Here is a 17,639-nt window from a genome sequence, read left to right on the forward strand (position 1 = left end):
ATTTTTCCAAGTGTTGGTGATTATAAATAACCAGCCACGTAATTAACTTTCTGTCACCTAATAATTTTTGGTCCAGTAATCAACAACCTTCTTTGTACACTGACTGAGATAGCTAAGAGTTTCTTGCTGTCAGTTGCTGGGAGAAGCATCCTGCAATGAGTTCATATGGCACCATCCTCCAAACTGTGTCTGATAGTCATAAACGAGTGTCTGACCCTACCAGCCCCTAGGACACAATGGTAGATTTATATTTGTATGTTCTGGATTGCTTCTGCTTTATTGCTTACAAAATAACAGTGTGACTTCTGTTGGCAACTGTATGGTTTCTGCATTACTCTTTTGCATGTATGGGGTATTCTTTTATCTTGCAAATAAGCTGGAAACCTTTTTCTGCTGTAAGCATAGTAGAAAGTAGTAAAGCAATAAATTAAAATGTTTTGCACAGAAAGGCCTCAAATGGAATACACTTTGGACTTTTAGGAGTTGGTTTTTGAGAAAGTTTCAGACCAAATAAAGAACATCTAGAGCAGGCCAGTAAGAATGATTCTGAAATCAGTATGATGAATTACGAAATTCTTCACACTATGAATCATACATTTCATAGTATGAATTAATTTACTGGGAAGAGAAGATTGAGGGTAAGGGAGACAATAACAGTCTTCAAATATCTGAAAGATTATCGTAAAAGGGGAAGAGAATGCTTTATTCTCCATGTACACCTGTTCTCTATTGTGATACATGGCGGATAGCTGAAAAGGAAATAGGCTTAGTACTGTTTGTGAAAGTCAGAGGTGGATGTTAAGAATATTTTAATGATTCTGAAATCAGTGAAACTTTGATGCAAATTATCTGGGGCATGCATGGTAACTCTGTCATGGGAAGTCTTCAGATGACAACCAGACAGACAGTGGTCAGGAATGACCTTCTGACCTTGTTCTGTGGCAGCAAGATGAACTAGGTAAGACTGTGATGTACTCCCAGGTCTTTTATTGTATGATTTGACCCTTACCTTCATGTGACTTTTGTTGCTGACTTTTTATGTATTGGTAACATGCTGATATTTCTTGTCAGAAGCTCTTGAAAGCAGGTTTTTAGGCAAGAACGTTTACTTTCTTTTTTTATAAAGCAAATGTGTCCGATATTATTACAAGGAAGAGATTAGAATAATGAACTTGGAACCTTCAGAAAGAGGCAAGGACAAAGTGGCCAAAATATGTCTATCAACATCTCAGTATTTTTAAGACAACTTTATAATCATCTATGTGTTTGGCGGAGGCAATACTCTTGGCCTTAGCCTCGGCCTCATTTGTTCTCCTTGAATAATTTCTCATTTTACATTGCTGTCACTTTCTTTTCCAGCACACATTCGTTAAGCATAGAGGTTTCACCCATAAAACATTTTATGCCTACTAATGCTTCCACTCCATGAGTGCTTAAATCTTGCATTGCTGTCAAGAGAGACATATATGCTCCCTCTATCCATTCTGTGTTCACACTCTCCTGTCAGCACAAGGCTCTGTGCTTTCAGGTGGTAAACTGGAGCCAAGGACTGATCCTGGTCTTACCCAGACCGTCAAAATTAAGAAAATCAAACCAAACTCAAACCATTTTAATGAGGATCACTTCTTCAGCCTGCAAGACCATAAAAATATATGTGTTAAGGGCTGCACAGGAATCTGAATGAGGTGGTTCCCGTCTGGCAAAAGTGAGAGCAGCTTTTTTGAAATGCTAGTGCACGACCTAAAATTGGGGAACAGGCACCAAGGAAAAGTTGTCCTCTGCTGTCCCACTCCATGTTTGTTTAGCACTGCAGCTGCTTAATAGAGTACCAAAAGAAAACGCTTATCAGCTTTTGCAAAAGTGCAGAGTCAGCATAAGTGAAAGTCTCTTGCTTCTTTAACTTTATATTCATCTGTATAGAAATTCAAAAAGGTAGAAATTTTATTTTTAACTGAGATTTTGTAACCTTTTTCATCAGTTTGCTGACAAAACAGCTAGGAAAAAAAAAGACTTTTTCCTGATACTGTGCACAGTCTTCAAATCCATGATGAATGAACATGGATTTCTGCCATGCAGCTTCCTCAGAGTATGTTGCTCTCCATGGTTCATTTAAGATGCTAAAGTTGTTCATGAAATAAATATTTTGGAGAAGACATTGGACAAGCCTCTCTATGCAATGCTTTCTTTGAAAAAAATTACTATTGCATTTTGAGAGACATAGCTAATACATTTTGGCCTGAATTTCTTCCCTTCACAAAAGCAGATCTCAATCCTGGTGCGTAATTTATGATCTTGGCATCCAGCCCAAACATATGTACATACTGAAATCAGTTTTGCATCTGTTTAACTTTATGCACATGAGTAGTCTAATTGGATTTAGTCTGATGAAATTACTCATGCGAAATCAAGTGTTTGCAGAACAAGGATTTCATACACTAGGGTTCTTCAGGGCAGTAGCTTCTAGAGCTTTATATTGTGCCTAGTTCATGAAAGGACTTTTTGATTATGTAGGAGCTCTGTGCATGCTGTATATCTGTAGAACAACGTGAAATTAGGAAGTACAAAAGTACAAGTCTTGCAGTCTAGGTCAGATCTTCTACTGCATAGCACTTGGGCACAATTACAATGATTGCAACAATTGTAACTTTGTTAAAAAGAAAAAATATTTTCAGGGTACCTTTTCAGGATCAAGGAGAATAACTCTTCTTATTCCTTCATCACAGGCTATCAGGCTGCAGCTGTTGGCCTTCTGCTAGCTATTGGCCAGATTATATACTGTTGCTTATATATGCTAGACACGATTAACATGCTGCGCGCATTGGCGTACAGACATTTCAGGGAGCGAGCCGAGCACACCGATTTCACTCTAGGATTACAGGAGGCCTCCCAGTCTTCATCAATTCCGGAGCGCTGTCCCACTGAGGCAAGCCGAGCTACAACCCCATCCCCCTTCAAATCTAGTTTAAAGCTCTCCAAATGAGCCCTGCTTATAAGCAGTTATAAGTTATAACCATCATAAGTTATAACCAGTTATAGCCATCATCTTCTATCAGGGATGGAAATGTATTCTTCTGGAGCCTAACAATTCAATGGATTCAACACCTCCTGCAAGGAAGAGTTATTTGAATAGGCAGCAGTGTAGATATTCGTCATCTTCCCACAACAAAGTGTCTGTGTCAAGAAAAGAAAGGGTTTTATGCTGCTCTCCCATGTCTTATCTTCCCATGCCATTTTATGTCTGCCATCCAGAACCCTGGCTAATCTCTTGCCTCCTAACAGTGCTGTCATGGGCTGTAGGAGGAGAAGAGATGATGCTGAGCTTCCTATTTGTTAAAGGTGTTTGTATACAGAAGCTTTCTCTTCTGTTTTCTTTTGATGTTTTCTCATTTTCCTGATGTCTGCTGTAAGGGTCTAGGGAATGGAGAGTGGCCTACAGAGTGAAGAGACTCAGAGGGATGAGAGAGGCAAAAAGATCTGATGTTATGAGTGTTAGAGATTAAAAAGTGGAACTCCAGGGAAATCATACTGTGAGAAGATAGTCTGGGGAGAATAGATAAAAAAGAAAGGCTTGGAGTATCAGTGCTGTTAATGCAAGGCAAGGAAATTTATGGGAGTGTATTCACAACTGATGGTGTAATGAGGGCCAACATAAGATGGAAATTAAAATAGGGAAAGAATAACATTGGAGTAAGCATATAAAGCAAGAAGTATGCCTGAAAGACAAATAGTTTTGTTGGCCTTTCCCTCCTATCTCACTATCCTGTGACATTCTGTGATCGGTGAAAACACCCTGAAATAAAGATGATTTTAGGAAGCTGCGTGTGTATGTGAAGTTCACGTTGCACCTAATTCATAACTCTCTGAAGTGAATAGACTACAGTGTGCTTTGAAGCAAGAGAGGAAAATACTGAAATATTACAGGATTAAAATATTATAGAAGTAGAACTGCTCTGAATTACCTAAATGTGAATCTGATGGCTCTGGAAAAGATACTCTCTGATACTTTTGTGTGATTAGGGGAAAGCTTTGATCTTAAAAGTGCTAAGTTGTAGAAGGCTTTTTATAACTGAAGTCTTTTTGTGGCCTGCAATTTGAAGTGTATGCAGAGGAAACAGGTAACTGAAGTCTTGACACTGCAAGGAAAAACGCACAGTATTGATTTTTGGTAATTAAAAATGTTTTGGTCCTACAAATGGACCCTTTAATGAGATGGTCATCTGTTTTATCCAGCAAGCTGATTTTCTGCTTAGGGTAAAGTTCAGAGTGCTGATATGCAAAGAGAAAAATGGGTTTATTATATGATTTTCAGAAAAACATTCAAAATGTTGACAAACCTACACATCTCTAATTCATTCTGAGGTTTTGCAAGTGAAACTAGAACACAACTTTTGATAATATTTCATATTGACTGGATGAATATCAGTGTTTCCTACTTAAATCCTCTTTGCCTTAAAATGTGTAATTTTTAATCCTTTAGAGTTTTGTGCAAACCAGCTGCCCCTTATTTACATAATGGCTAATACAAAGAAGTTTGTATTTGTGAGAAATTCCTGTATGCAGTTCTTAAGCAAGGCTGTATGGCAAAGATCTCATGTTAACTGTAATTATTATAGGTAATTCATTTGTTAATTAAGTTACTGAATTTGCAGCTGGTCACATTTTTTTTTTTGGTCCTGAAATTAGTATTATTGTGAATTGTTTGCTTTTACAAGGATTATGAGCTCTTTGCATTGAACAAAGAATAAAAAGAAATAGGGGAATTCTTTAAATATTTATAAAGTATTTTTGATGAGTAGACCTTATTTCCATGGTGAATTTTTACGAACATACCCTTTTTATCTATTTTCAGTCCCCTGCACATAGCTATTCAAGCTATGACTCTGGGAAGAATGAGAGTGTAGGCAGAGGTGCTGAAGATCTGTCTCTGAATCGAGGAGATGAGGATGAAGATGACCATGATGAGCAGGAAGATCCTGAGAAGGTTAATGAATCAGATGGGGTAGAAGCTGAGCGACTGAAAGCTTTTAATGTAAGTCCTGTTGCGCTCATTGTCTTGTTTAGTTCTGCTGTTCCTTTGATATTGTTTTTTGTGGGTAAGTTTGATAATGTTAAAGGCACATTAACTGAATTTGTAGGATTTACTTTAATTATTATTTTAATGCACATTAAACTCTTGCCAGCAGATGACAGATTTATTGTGTTTTATTTAGATTGTTAAGGCAGAATGACATCCTTACCAAGTGAGGAAACCAAAGCTCTGTTCTGTATGTATGTGTGTGCACCCGTGTGTGTGGATGTGTGTATATGCATGTTCACCCATTGAATGGAAAGGGGCTGTAGCTAGTATATTAGACCATCCAGTGGTCAACTGTTCCCTGTTGCCTTCCCGATATATGTAATTATGCATGAAAACACAACCAATTGTTCAAACAAAGAAAAAGTGAGAGTCAGTTCAATAAAATGATTAGCAAGCACAGCTTATTGTTAATAATGAAATCTAAGTAGTGCCTATTTTCACAATCTGTTCTGGTTTATCTCACAAATTCTGTATCCTATAGACTATTCTTTTCCTGTCTTTTTTTTTTTTTTTAATCAGCCCCCCTGAAATAACCCTTATGAAACTGTTTGCTTAATATTTCTGGCTTCCCATTACAAAGCTCTTCAGTGGATAGAAAAAATGTCTTCCTATCAGTAATCAAGACAGGAAGCTAGGAAGAGAAGAGAGCCGCCCTCCAAACCCATCTCCTCTGTCTCCCTCTTGCCAACAGATGTTTGTCAGGCTGTTTGTAGATGAAAACTTGGACCGAATGGTCCCAATCTCTAAGCAGCCCAAAGAAAAGATCCAGGCTATCATTGACTCATGCAGGCGACAATTCCCTGAGTATCAAGAGCGTGCCAGAAAACGCATACGTACTTACCTCAAGTCCTGCAGGCGGATGAAAAGAAGTGGTTTTGAGATGGTGAGTTTTGATTTAAAACCCAGCCCTAGTTTCCATCAAAACCCCATATGTAAATCCATGGCACTATTTTGTTTTCATCTTAGTGTCTTTTTTTTGTTCGTTTATTTTTTTGGTAATACTAGGTCAGAGGTTTCTTTTTCCTTCCTTCATTCTTCCTGAATTTATTCCCTTTGTTCACTGGTTTAAAATGCTTTGAGACACTAGAGTTCACAAGATGAACTAGTATGGATGTATAGAAAAAGAAGAAGAAAGCCAGGTGTAAGGAAGGAAACCAAATGATGGCACATATAGTGACTTATTTCCTACTTTAGGTTACAGTTAGAGATTTTTTCCTGGAAAAGTCTTGCAGTAAGATGGATTTTTCTTTAAAATGCCTCTGCTAACTGGATTTCCGTGAACTCTGTAAAAATTAGACCCTGCCAGAGAGATGCTATAATCAAGAAAATGCCCAGTGTAGTAACATCACACTGGCAATGGTTTTGGCTTTAGGTTTTTTTCTTGTATATGTTAGCCTATTACTTCTCAGTGAAAATTACTCCTTTGAAATCTCTTAGTTTATATATAGGTGTTCAAAACACATTAAATGGTTTTAAAACAGACATCAGACTTTCAGTATGAGCATCTCAATGGTTTGGTAATTTTAAATGAACCAAACCCCATGAAAATTATAATAGTATTCAACTGTCACTGTTTTCAGACATTAATGTTTTAATATTACTCAGTAGCACAAAAATGGGTAAATAATAAGTCTTCTAATTAATTGGTAGCTTCATTATCTCTAAGTCCCTTTGGTATTTCCCAAACCCAGGAAAGTCAGAAGAAATTAGGTAGCTGTACACCTTGTGTTTGATGTGTCTTAGCTGTAACTCTGGCCTTTAGATTACAATAAAACCACCTCATCATTACAAATAGATATCATTTAGTGATTAAACATATCATTATTTTTTTTTAATGAGTCATCTGCAAACCCATTGATTACATTAAAAAATTACTGGAGATGATTGAATTTTACTGTTTCTCTCTTCTTCTCTTTCTCTTTCCTGCAGTCTTTGCAGAATATTTGTAATTTCCATATGTTGTTTAAGATGTTAGCTGGCAGTTTTAAGAACAAAGGCTCAGTTTTATTTGTAGGGTAAGACTGGATAACAGAAAAAAAAAAGACAAATTAAATTTTTGTATGTGTTTGTATCTCTAGTCAACTGCATGGTTTTATTATTCGAAACATTCAGATAACACTGTCTTTAAACAATGGAAACACAGATGAAGCAAGACAGGTAGAATAAAGGACATCTGTATAGATAGAAGTGCCAAAGATTGACTGGTGGTGTACATGTCAGATTGTATAGCCTAGCAAAATGAAGGCAGAAAAAAACAAAGTAAATATTTTCTATGATACACTAAGTAGCATCAAATTGCATCTACTCGCTCTAGCTGAAAATAATCCAGCAGTATCAAGTTCAGCTTTCATGATGCCAAATATTTTTATTTTGCTGTACTTCCAACTGAAAATAAAAAAAATTAAATAAATAGCTGATGCGTGCAAGTCCCCTCACTGTTCCAGTTTATGGCCTCATTACTGTCATTATTCACACTGATGAGCAGTTATGTAAACTAGCTCATTTTTTGTCATCTGAAAGACTTGCACAACTGTTTTGCTATCTGAAGGGGCTTAGAGTATGACCCATAAGAGCTAGGTTGGCTTGACTTCAGTGCACATTTGTAAATGTTACTTTCATACGAATAAAAATTGCAGGAACAAATTTATTCCTGGAAGGGGAAAAGGAGAAGAGATCGAAATAGGCAGTCTTTATAGTTCAGAAATATTCTCTATTTTTATAATGTTCTATGACAGTTTATGATGGGCTTTATTTCCTTTTAAACAAACAAATTACCCTCTAAAATACTGACTTTGGTGCCCATGAATGGAAGTGACAAGGCACTGGAGCTCATGCCAGAGATTTCAGTCCTCTTGGGCCTGAAGGCAAATCTGTCTGGCTTCCTCATTTGAGCCAAAGAATGTCCAAACCCTTTGGGGCAGCTCCTATTAACTTCATAAGATAATAAGTGGTGTTTTATCTTTATATCTTGAATAATTCTGAAATTTATTATGTATCCATTTGTTGGTTTTAATTATTTTCTAATGTTTAAATTACTGTATCAGCATCTCCTGATTATAAGCACTTTAAAAAAATTCTACCATGGACAGAGGCACTTAACTGTATGATTATTTTAATGTCTTTACCATTTGGCAGTGGAAAAGAATCACTTTGTCTGGATAATAACATTTGTTAAAAACAATCATGAAGGGACATGCTGGTGTTGATTTGTGTAAGATGCTACCCTCAAATATAGCAAAACAGGATGATATCTCCTCAGGAGCAATAGTGCTACCGTTGTTATATTAAATAGGATGTCAAATAATAATCTCCACAGGAGATATCTTTTACTGTAGACATACTAAACACAAGTTTTTCATTTTGTTCAGGTTCAGAATGCTACATTTTGAGCACCTAGTTGCAAGAGAAAAAGAGAATAATCTCATAGCATATGACAGTTCAGACTGTGTGTGGAACAGTGCGACTATCTACAGCATCATTGTAAAGTGATGAGAAAATGTAAACACTAAGTTAAATTAGTGTAAGACAGCATGGTAGAGATGAAAAAACCATGCCTGAAGCCTGCTTCTGTCAGTTATTTGCCATCTGTAATCCAAATGACAGTTCTTGCTGTATAACAGGCCAATTCTAGCTCTGAGGTAATGGGAAAGGCTCACTCTCATGAGCATTCATATTGTTAATTAATGTGTTTCTTAGTATTAATATTTTTAAGAGATTGCTTGTAGTTACTCTGCTTCTAGTTATGACAGATAGTTGTGCAAGGATTCCAAGGCAGCTGGCATAGCTTCCTGTTACAAATATTCCTTTGAGGACTTTCCTTTCTACATGGGAAATGCTTTCCCTATTTGACTCTTCAGCTTTTAATCGTTCCATTTTCCTTCTGACACAAGCATATCCCTCAAAAAGGCACTGTCAAAGTTTTCCTCATGAATTGTAAAATTGTTTTTCTCCTCCCAATGTCTCCTGCTTATAGACTGTTGAGAATGATCTCTTACTAAGTTCTGTGATCTTGCTCAGAATCTTTCATTGTGAGGGATCTCTAGGTTGTGCTTCCACCTGCACTGTGCTGTAGCACTTTGTGAATTTCTTATGGTGTTCTTAAAGAAAATCTTTCTCTCTTCATTAGCCCATAAGCAAGAAAAAAAATTATTACTTCTTTCTCAAGGACTGATATTAATACAGTTAGAGTTTTGTGACCTATGTATGCGATACAGGAGGAATTTTCTCCCTAAAATGGTCAACTGACCTGTTTCACCAGTTTTTATAAACTGTCCTTTAGATTTGTCCCAGCCTCTGCATTTATAGAAAACTGTCAATTAAGGAAAAGATGGTTGACAGCTGCTGAGGATATGTGGTATATATCTATTTAGTTACAGTCCAGAAAAAAATTTAGTTGCTAGAAATAATCAAGTGTGGTTGAATTGACTTAATTAGATTTTCTTTCTGCTATCTACTTCCATCCTCATGATCTCCTGTCATCAGTCTCACAGCATTCAGTGTAAAACTGCATCTTATAGTACCTTTTTGTATGGGCATCCCAATTCAAGAGCAAGGTCTTAAACTCTCATTCACAAAGAGATCCTTTTCTAAAGCGAAAGGAAATCCTTCTTCCTAGGCACTATTGCAATACAAAGCAATAGTATCGAAGTGTTCTTCTTATTCATTGGAGAGAAAAGACTAGTCATAAATGCTTTTCATTGTCCCAAGACCAGCTTAGATTTGTCAGAGAAGAAGAATCACACTATGCCTGATGACAGTTCCTCAGTTAAATCCTGGTGTTCATCCCAGCTCCTTCTGTCCTATTGTCAGCCTCAGTAACAAATAACTGTATCTTTCACTGCTTTTATTACTTGGTTGTCCAACTGACTGTAAAAGGTGTTTTAACAATTTGCAGCTATGGACATGTTGATCAAGGTGTTTTAAATGTGTATATTTAGTGACTTGAAGGGCTTCTGTATTGTGATTGAGTAACTTTCATTGGGGACTGGTTTTCAGAAGGTCATATAAAATCTTCTTGAGATAGGTATCTAGCCTCTGTTTTTAACTTCTAGCTTTAGAGAGAGGAGGCTTTCATTATTTACTGAATTTAATGCTTAATAGTCCATCTGCCCTTGCAGTCACATGGCTTTTCAATCCTCCAGGTCTTTTATGCCTGGAAAGGTCATGAGCATTTTCAGGACGATGAAGGTTTGTGAATCCAGGGATGCGTACCTAATCTTGATTTATAAGCTGGGAAACATTAAGAAAATTATCATAAGAACAGTTACATGAAGATCTACAAATAATAAGAGTTGCTGCTTTGTACTATACCCCAAATTCTGTTGATCAGTCACTTACCTTTAAGTATTTCACTCTTGTTTGACATTGGTTAACTTACGTAAGTCTGATGGGCAACCTGGTTGAAAAGGGTAAAGCTACTCTCTGTCAAACTTTGACTTTTTTCCATTATGTCTCAGATATCCTTAAAAATAAATAAATGCTAGAAACAAGTTTCCCTAAGGCTCTAAAATATCCTTCTACCTTCTCCCTGAATAGTCATGTGATTTTTAAGAACTGCTTTTGAAATCTGTCTCATGTACTTTTTGCTTTTCAAAAACTATTGCAAGTATGGGCAGTTTTGGAAGAAGGTAGATTTTTTTTCCAGTAACCTTGTAGAAAGTGATGAAGTTAGCTTTGAAAAAGGCATGATATTTGGGAAAAGAGTGAAAACTAAAAAATTAAGAATACCTACCAACCTGAGATCAATTAGTCTTCTACATTCTGTGACAGAGGAAAAGATAGGAATTCATTTTTAAATTGAATTTAGAAGAAAAACAATCCCCTCCAAAATAGCAATAAGTTCTAATACAGAGAAAACCCCCACCTTCTTTATGAGGGAAAAAAAAATAAAATCTGCGGTAAATATATTTTCACCCTGATTACTTGTATGCTTGAAATCAGAAAAAGAGTAGTAAATACGTAAGTTTTTTCTTATGCAGAGATTCTGACTTAGACTGAAACCTCTGTTGCATGTTGCTTGATTAGCTAGTTTGTGCCAGTAGCTTAAGGATGCAGAGCCAGTTCAATGTATTTGGGGAAAACAGGAAGTACTGTTAAATCGGACTCAGTTTTTCCTAGTCCCCTGGAGTTTTTCTAGTAAACTGTTTGTTATTGGAGTGTCCGATCTGTTCCCCACCTAATTCAGAAAGAGTTAGATCAGCATGAAGTGGGGCTCTCTGTCCCTCTGAAATACTAGATAAATTTGGGATAGAGGTAATATTACCCAAGTTTTCTAGAGAGATTAGGTGACTTGGGTTCCCTCAGCAGTCAGTGCCTTATATGTAGGTACAGCAGCAGAAAGGTGATTCATTGGAATGTGTCACTTGCTTAACTTTTAGACAGGAATATGGATATGTTAAGACATACATGGATATATTTAGGTGTTGTCATAATCAAGGTGCAACACACGATGTTTCAATTAGATGTACTTTAAAGCTGAAAATTTTAGAAAGTGATGTGAACATCACTGAACATTTTTAAAAGCCACTTCTGTCATTGAAGAAAAACATTTCTAGTTATTTCTTTGAATTCCTTAGTAGGTGTTAACAATTCAGTTTTTACCATAAGACTGCAAGACTAAGCAAAATACATCAAACCCCTCAATGAAATACATTGCTACAAGCATTACAGTGCCAGTGCAGTTGCTCAGATTTCATGATGCTGTACTAACAATTATAAAAGTACATCCAATAGAGTGCAGTACTGTACTTCAGTCTGTACATTTAAAAATACTCTGTCGAAAGGCTTCTAAACCCTTTGTACTGTGTAGTGTAGGACAGTTCTGTCACATTTCTCTGCAGTATCCTGAGCAAAAAATCTCATTTGAAGATAATGTGTACCATGTCTTGTATTTTGGATGATTTCTATGAAAAAAAAAACAAAAACTATTTAGGTACTGCATGCTGTTATGTTTGGGGTTTTAATTCACTGTGTTACATCTTAATAAGTTATTATGAAAGTGATGGATGTGGCATATTTGCATTATTTCATTTTGGAAATGAACTGGTCTTATGACACCTGAGAAAAAAGCTTACATGCAGGAGACCACTAGGGAGTATCACTTTGTTAGGAGCGCAATGTGCAATGAAATGCTTAGTGATAGTTCTGGAAAAACTCAGTTACTCACAGTGAGGCATCTTAAGCATTCTCTTCAGATGCCCAATCGCTTTGGAAAAACTTGAAACTATTTGTTTTCAAGCTTGAATAATAGTTATGCTCTCATTCATGGATTTATATTAGATTTCATATTTCTCCCAAGTAACAAGCGTTAGGACAAAAGAAAATGCCCTCAAGTTGCATCAGTTGAGGTTTAGATTTGATATCCGGAAAAATTTCTTCACCAAAAGGGTTGTCAGGCATTGGAACAGGCTGGCCAGGGAAGTGGTTGAGTGCCTAGACTGGAGGTATTTAAAAAACATGTAGATGTGACAATTAATGACATGGTATAGTGGTGGACTTGACAGTGCAGAGTTAGTGATTAGCCTCGATGATCTTAAAGGTCTTTTCCAGCCTAAATGATTTTATGATTTATATTAGGGTCTCTGTGAACCAAATAAAGTAACGTGTATGTTTATGTGTTACCACATTATACTGAAAGATCTCATTTTCAGTGTTAACTGACCTAAACTAGAATGTGGTGTTTATGCACAAATGGCAGGCTACAAAATTTACCATTTTAACAGGTGTTCATGTGTGCCCATTATCTGACATAATAGATAGCTATATATTTTCAGAACCAAATCAGACTGGTGTAACTTGTGTAACTTGTGTAACTGGTGTAACAGTACCTAGATCTACAATCCTGTATGACAACTCTGGTCTTTATTCATAAGTAAATACTGGATCTCACAGAAAATGCCAAGGTAGTAACTCTAGAGACAATAGATCTTTAACTACAGAAGGACAGCATGTACAGCAGATTGCAATCTTCTTTTTGGTGAATATACCTAGTGGTTTAGACTGAAATATAATCCACCTTTTCTATCAGTAATTGGTATATTTATACCAGAAATTTACATTTGGAATTAGAACATAGCAGGTTTTTAGAAATACCATATAGAAATACAGGAATTGTGTCACTATGCCAGAAAAGGTATTTTATGTTTCCCATGAAGATGCTGCAAAGGTGCCTCACTTTAAGCAGAGGACCAGGTGGCACTGTATACAGTTGCTGTACTTCAAATGGGTATTTTACAGCATATTGAAAGTAGCAGTCTCTTATGTTGAGGAATCAGAGATCGATCGTACTAATAAAGATAACTTCTAGAGAATCTGAGCCAAGGATTTATTTCTGATTTCAACTACTAAAAAATCAGCAAACTTGCAGCCACCTTGCAAGATTACTTCATAACTCCAGAAAGGCTTGTTGTAAGATGTTGACTGTTAAGAGCTGGATCCAAAGACCACCAAAGCTGTGGAAGGTTCTTCATTAGCTTTAATGTTCTTTAAAGCAGATCAACACTCATTTGACTACAAAGAAGTATTCGCTAATTTGGTTTTTCATTGAGAAATATGCGAAAGTGTCTGTCAATGATTTGGACACTCTTCAGAGAGAGATAAGGAGATGAGTGTATGAAGTCTTCATATCAATTTTCACAAAAATGATTTATCTTAAAACCGTGCAAAACATCCTGCGCAATATGGTGGTTAAGTGTGGTTGTTGCTTTGTCATCATTATCATCTACAGGCTCTCTGGTGGTCTAAAGAATCAGGCTTAAATTACCTTGAAATGCAGTTTCAAATATGAGAGGACTGGAGGTGGTTGGTCATCTTCCTTGGGCTATCAACGGAATTTCAACCACTTCCTGAATGTCAGTCACTTCAAAATATGTTAAAAACAGAGGCCTCCACACGTGCGTGATGAAATCTAGCAGGTTTCCCTTACCTTTTGTGTAGAAATGCTCTTCACCTCCATCATGTTGGAGGCTGAATGTTAGTCGCATACTAGCTGAAGAGATGTACAAAACCAAAACCAACATGTGTTCAAAACATGGTTGCTGTTTGAGTGCAGTCACAAGCAGTATCATGTTTCTGAGTACATAGAAAAGAATTCTGTATACTGCTGCTGTGTGGTGGATAAGGCTTATAATCTTCTCAGAAAGTCTGTTTTCAGCTGTTTAGCAAATTCCCAAGAAGTTTTATTCATCTCTTCACCTGAAAGTTACTATAAAACTTTCAAATTACTCTTTTCTATCTGTCATTGATTCAGAATCACTAAAATGTTTTTCCTGCCTTCTGATTTTGCCATGTGAGTCACTTGTTTTGGTAGTCTGAAGTTTAGAGGCTTCCTTCTTATCTATTGTTTTACACATGGGTAATCTCAGTATAGTTATTTCCTGCCTTACATCATGGTGAAGTGAAAGAGATACCAGATTGGGGCTGTGAATGTTATGTATCAAACAACACTAGGTACATTCTGCCAGTTAAAGATGGTCGGGAATCTTTTGATGACCTTCTCTTTTTTCCCTTTAAGGAATGTTAGCTTGTCAAGGGCTTTCTGTTTTGACATACTCCAGTAAAATGAAAACTGATTTCCTGCTTGTCCGGTGGACAGGTTGTGGATCCAGGGATTGTGTAGAAGCCTGGGAGCCATTGGCAATAACGACTTGTTGGCTCCCGCACTTCCTGCCATAGTCCCAAACATGAAGAAACCATGACTCAGCTCCCAGCTCTGCAGAGGGGAGCCTGGGAACCTGGAAAATGTTGCTTTGGCTGAGATCTGCAGGCTCTTTTCTGCAGAATTGAATGAGGTTGCTTTAGCCATGTTTCCCCAGGCCTTGGTGTCTCACCCTTGGATATGGAACTGAGAAATATTCAGAACCCCACAAGCGCTAGGTTGCTTGAGCTTCCTACAGAAGGAGGTTTATAGCTGGTAGTCATGACAGATACCATAAATAATCAGAAATACAGAGTATGAAGAAGTTAAGCTATGCCAGAAGGGGCCACTTAGAAGATGGGGCTACTAATTCAATTTATTTAAAAACATTTTAAAAAGTGGTTATTTCAAAACAATTTTTCCTCTTAGATGAGGCTTTTCAAAAATTGATCTTTTTGACAATTCACAGATATGGTATATCATGGAACAGAAAATCCTCTTTTTAACAGCTCTACTTTTAGTGGCAGAGGACTATGTTCATCATCTAGGTTAGTGCCAGACTGGTGCTCTGCCTGAGCAAAGTTGACAGAGCCTGAACTTTAATTCGATGATTTTTCTTATGTGCTTTGTTACAGTATTTTACTGTGACTCAACCCTGCATTCATTACATTCTCCTTAATGTTCATTCTAGTTCTTGACACGAGCATAACAGCCAGCTGCATTGACAAGTAAGAGAAATTATGGGTTAAAACATTTCAAGAGGAAGATACTCCATTACCTGGAGATTTCCTCTAATGTTTCAACAATGAACACAGCCACTGCACTTTTTTTTTTCAGAGAAAAGCACATGACTACTTGATTTTTATGGTACTTCTTTATTTTTTTATTTTATAAAATGCTTCAATAAACCCGTTCTCTCCCATGAACAAATAAGCCGGGGAAACTTGGGCTCATTTTACTTTCTGATCAGAACATCAAGTTTTTGTCTCATATGTCACCTTCTAAAAAGCCACTGACGTATAGGTATAGTCGTAGGTCTAATTAAAGACCTGATGTGGAAGAATTAATGCTGGACAACCAAATATGGGGAGGGATCTAGTGTGGCTAAGTGATTCAATAGTGAATTCAGAGTAACATTACTATTTTAGGAAGGCAGAATAATAAATACGTTTTGTCAGTGAAAACCTTTTGCAGACTTACTCCCTCCTCTGGAGGTCTGAGGAAGGTATCTGTTACTGTAATGTCATTACTTCTGTAATGACATGTCAGTGTCCCTCATCTCTTAGACTGATTTATTTTCAAAACTGGAAACAAGTTCAATAGTTTGTTCTGTCAAATCAATCCAAGTATATTTTATTGTAGTATTGTAGCCTCTGTCTTTCTTACACACTTATGCCAGAGAGCTTGTTCTTGTATGAGTGGGGAGAAATAAGTCTATTGCACCAGTGAGGGAGACCCATAAATCTCTATTTCTAAAAGCTGGTTTGGCTTCTCGTCCTAGGTAGACTGTGGTCCCATACATTAGAGAAATTACAGTGCCAGATTAAAAACTGGCGTTCTGAAGAGCACATCCAAAGTCGATAAATGGACTTTAATTTTTAAAGGTGAAAATGTAATATTAGTAATGGTTGGCTCCTCAGTTTCTGGGATGTTATGGAAACCATAAAATTGGTTAAGCTGATATAAAGAATCTGTTCTAAGCCTGTCTGAGAACTAAGTGGGAAAACTTGCTGCCAAACCTCGGTGACACTTCATAGTAGGTTCATATCTATGCTTTTGGGAAAAAAGAAGGCAAAACTATTAAAACAAAACAACACAAACCCCCAAACCACAACCAAACAAAAAAACAACTGCAAACAGCCCCCTTCCCACCCCCACCCCCCGCCACAACCTCCCTTCCCTGGCACACATAGGCAGTTCCTCAGTATAAAATTATATAGTAGTTTTGAGTTCAATGAAGCTTTGGAAGTTTATGAAAGTTCAGAACTGGTTCAAGAAATTGCAGTCTCTATAATGGGCTCTATGTATATCAGTATCTGTGGTGTTATCTCCATTTTCTTTACTTTCTTGGTAGTTCAGATATATCTTTGTATGCTAATGAAGACCAGTTTCATTGTGAGCTTCCTCTTTCAGAATGATTGTTTTGTATGTAATTAAGAAAAAAAGGTGTAAAAGTTTTATATGTGTACAGTATATCTAATTCTTAATGAAATGATAGTGAATATCATATTGGGGTTCATAATGAACAATGGGTCTAAAAAGATTTTAGCGTTCCCTTGTTTTGGGATTCATTGCACCTTTAACCTAAAATATGTAAATACTGTGAAATTAGTAATGAGAGGTTTTGAAGCCAAAATTTAACCACATCTAGCTGAACCACAAAATATCTGCAGTGTTGGAAGGCTGGCATTATCAAAAGAAAAACAGGGCTTTTTGTAAAATCATTTTAAGCACATCAGTCATATTGCAGCAAGGAATGCAAATATTCATATAGTACAGATTGAGACTGCTCTGAAATGTTCTGACAATCTGCTATGTTTTGAGTGATGTTTCAGCCCTATCACTTGAGGTTTTTTGTTTTGGGTTTTGTGGTGTTTTTTTTTTTTTTTATGACTATAAAAAAACACTACTCATCGCTGTCACATGCTGTACAGGATAAAAAGCCTTTCAGTTTTCTTAACAAGAATCAGACGGCCAGGGTGCTGCTGGAACACAGAGAATATGCCACTGTCTGTTCAAAGTACAGCTTAATGAGCCAGACTAAACACACTGGACAATAGAGCTGTGGGGGGAAAGGGCTTCTTGTGGATCTATGGATCAGCTGCAGCTTTAACATCTAACTAGTTTCATTTTTCATCTTTACAAGTTCCATTTCCTTGTTTTGTTAGTATAAACTGCATTTCTATGACTGGACTTTCCTGCTTAGGT

General features: G+C 36.8%; 1 protein-coding gene across 7 annotated transcripts in view; it reads left to right on the forward strand.

Annotated features, from left to right (window-relative positions):
* Positions 1–17,639, forward strand: part of NOL4 (nucleolar protein 4) — a 193,327-nt gene that overhangs the window by 142,597 nt on the left and 33,091 nt on the right. For 6 of the 7 annotated variants that reach the window (XM_061354882.1, XM_061354883.1, XM_061354884.1 and 3 more), the window contains 2 exons: positions 4,850–5,029; positions 5,769–5,960. In XM_061354882.1, coding sequence (XP_061210866.1) covers positions 4,850–5,029; positions 5,769–5,960 — 372 coding nt within the window. The remainder of the gene's footprint in view (positions 1–4,849; positions 5,030–5,768; positions 5,961–17,639) is intronic. The other variant, XM_061354885.1, reaches the window with a different exon arrangement.

The sequence above is a fragment of the Neopsephotus bourkii genome, unplaced genomic scaffold (assembly GCF_033783945.1).
Source record: "Neopsephotus bourkii isolate Nb327-2 ecotype Australia unplaced genomic scaffold, CSIRO-AGI_Nbou_v1 NB_753, whole genome shotgun sequence".
Lineage (NCBI taxonomy): Eukaryota > Metazoa > Chordata > Aves > Psittaciformes > Psittacidae > Neopsephotus > Neopsephotus bourkii.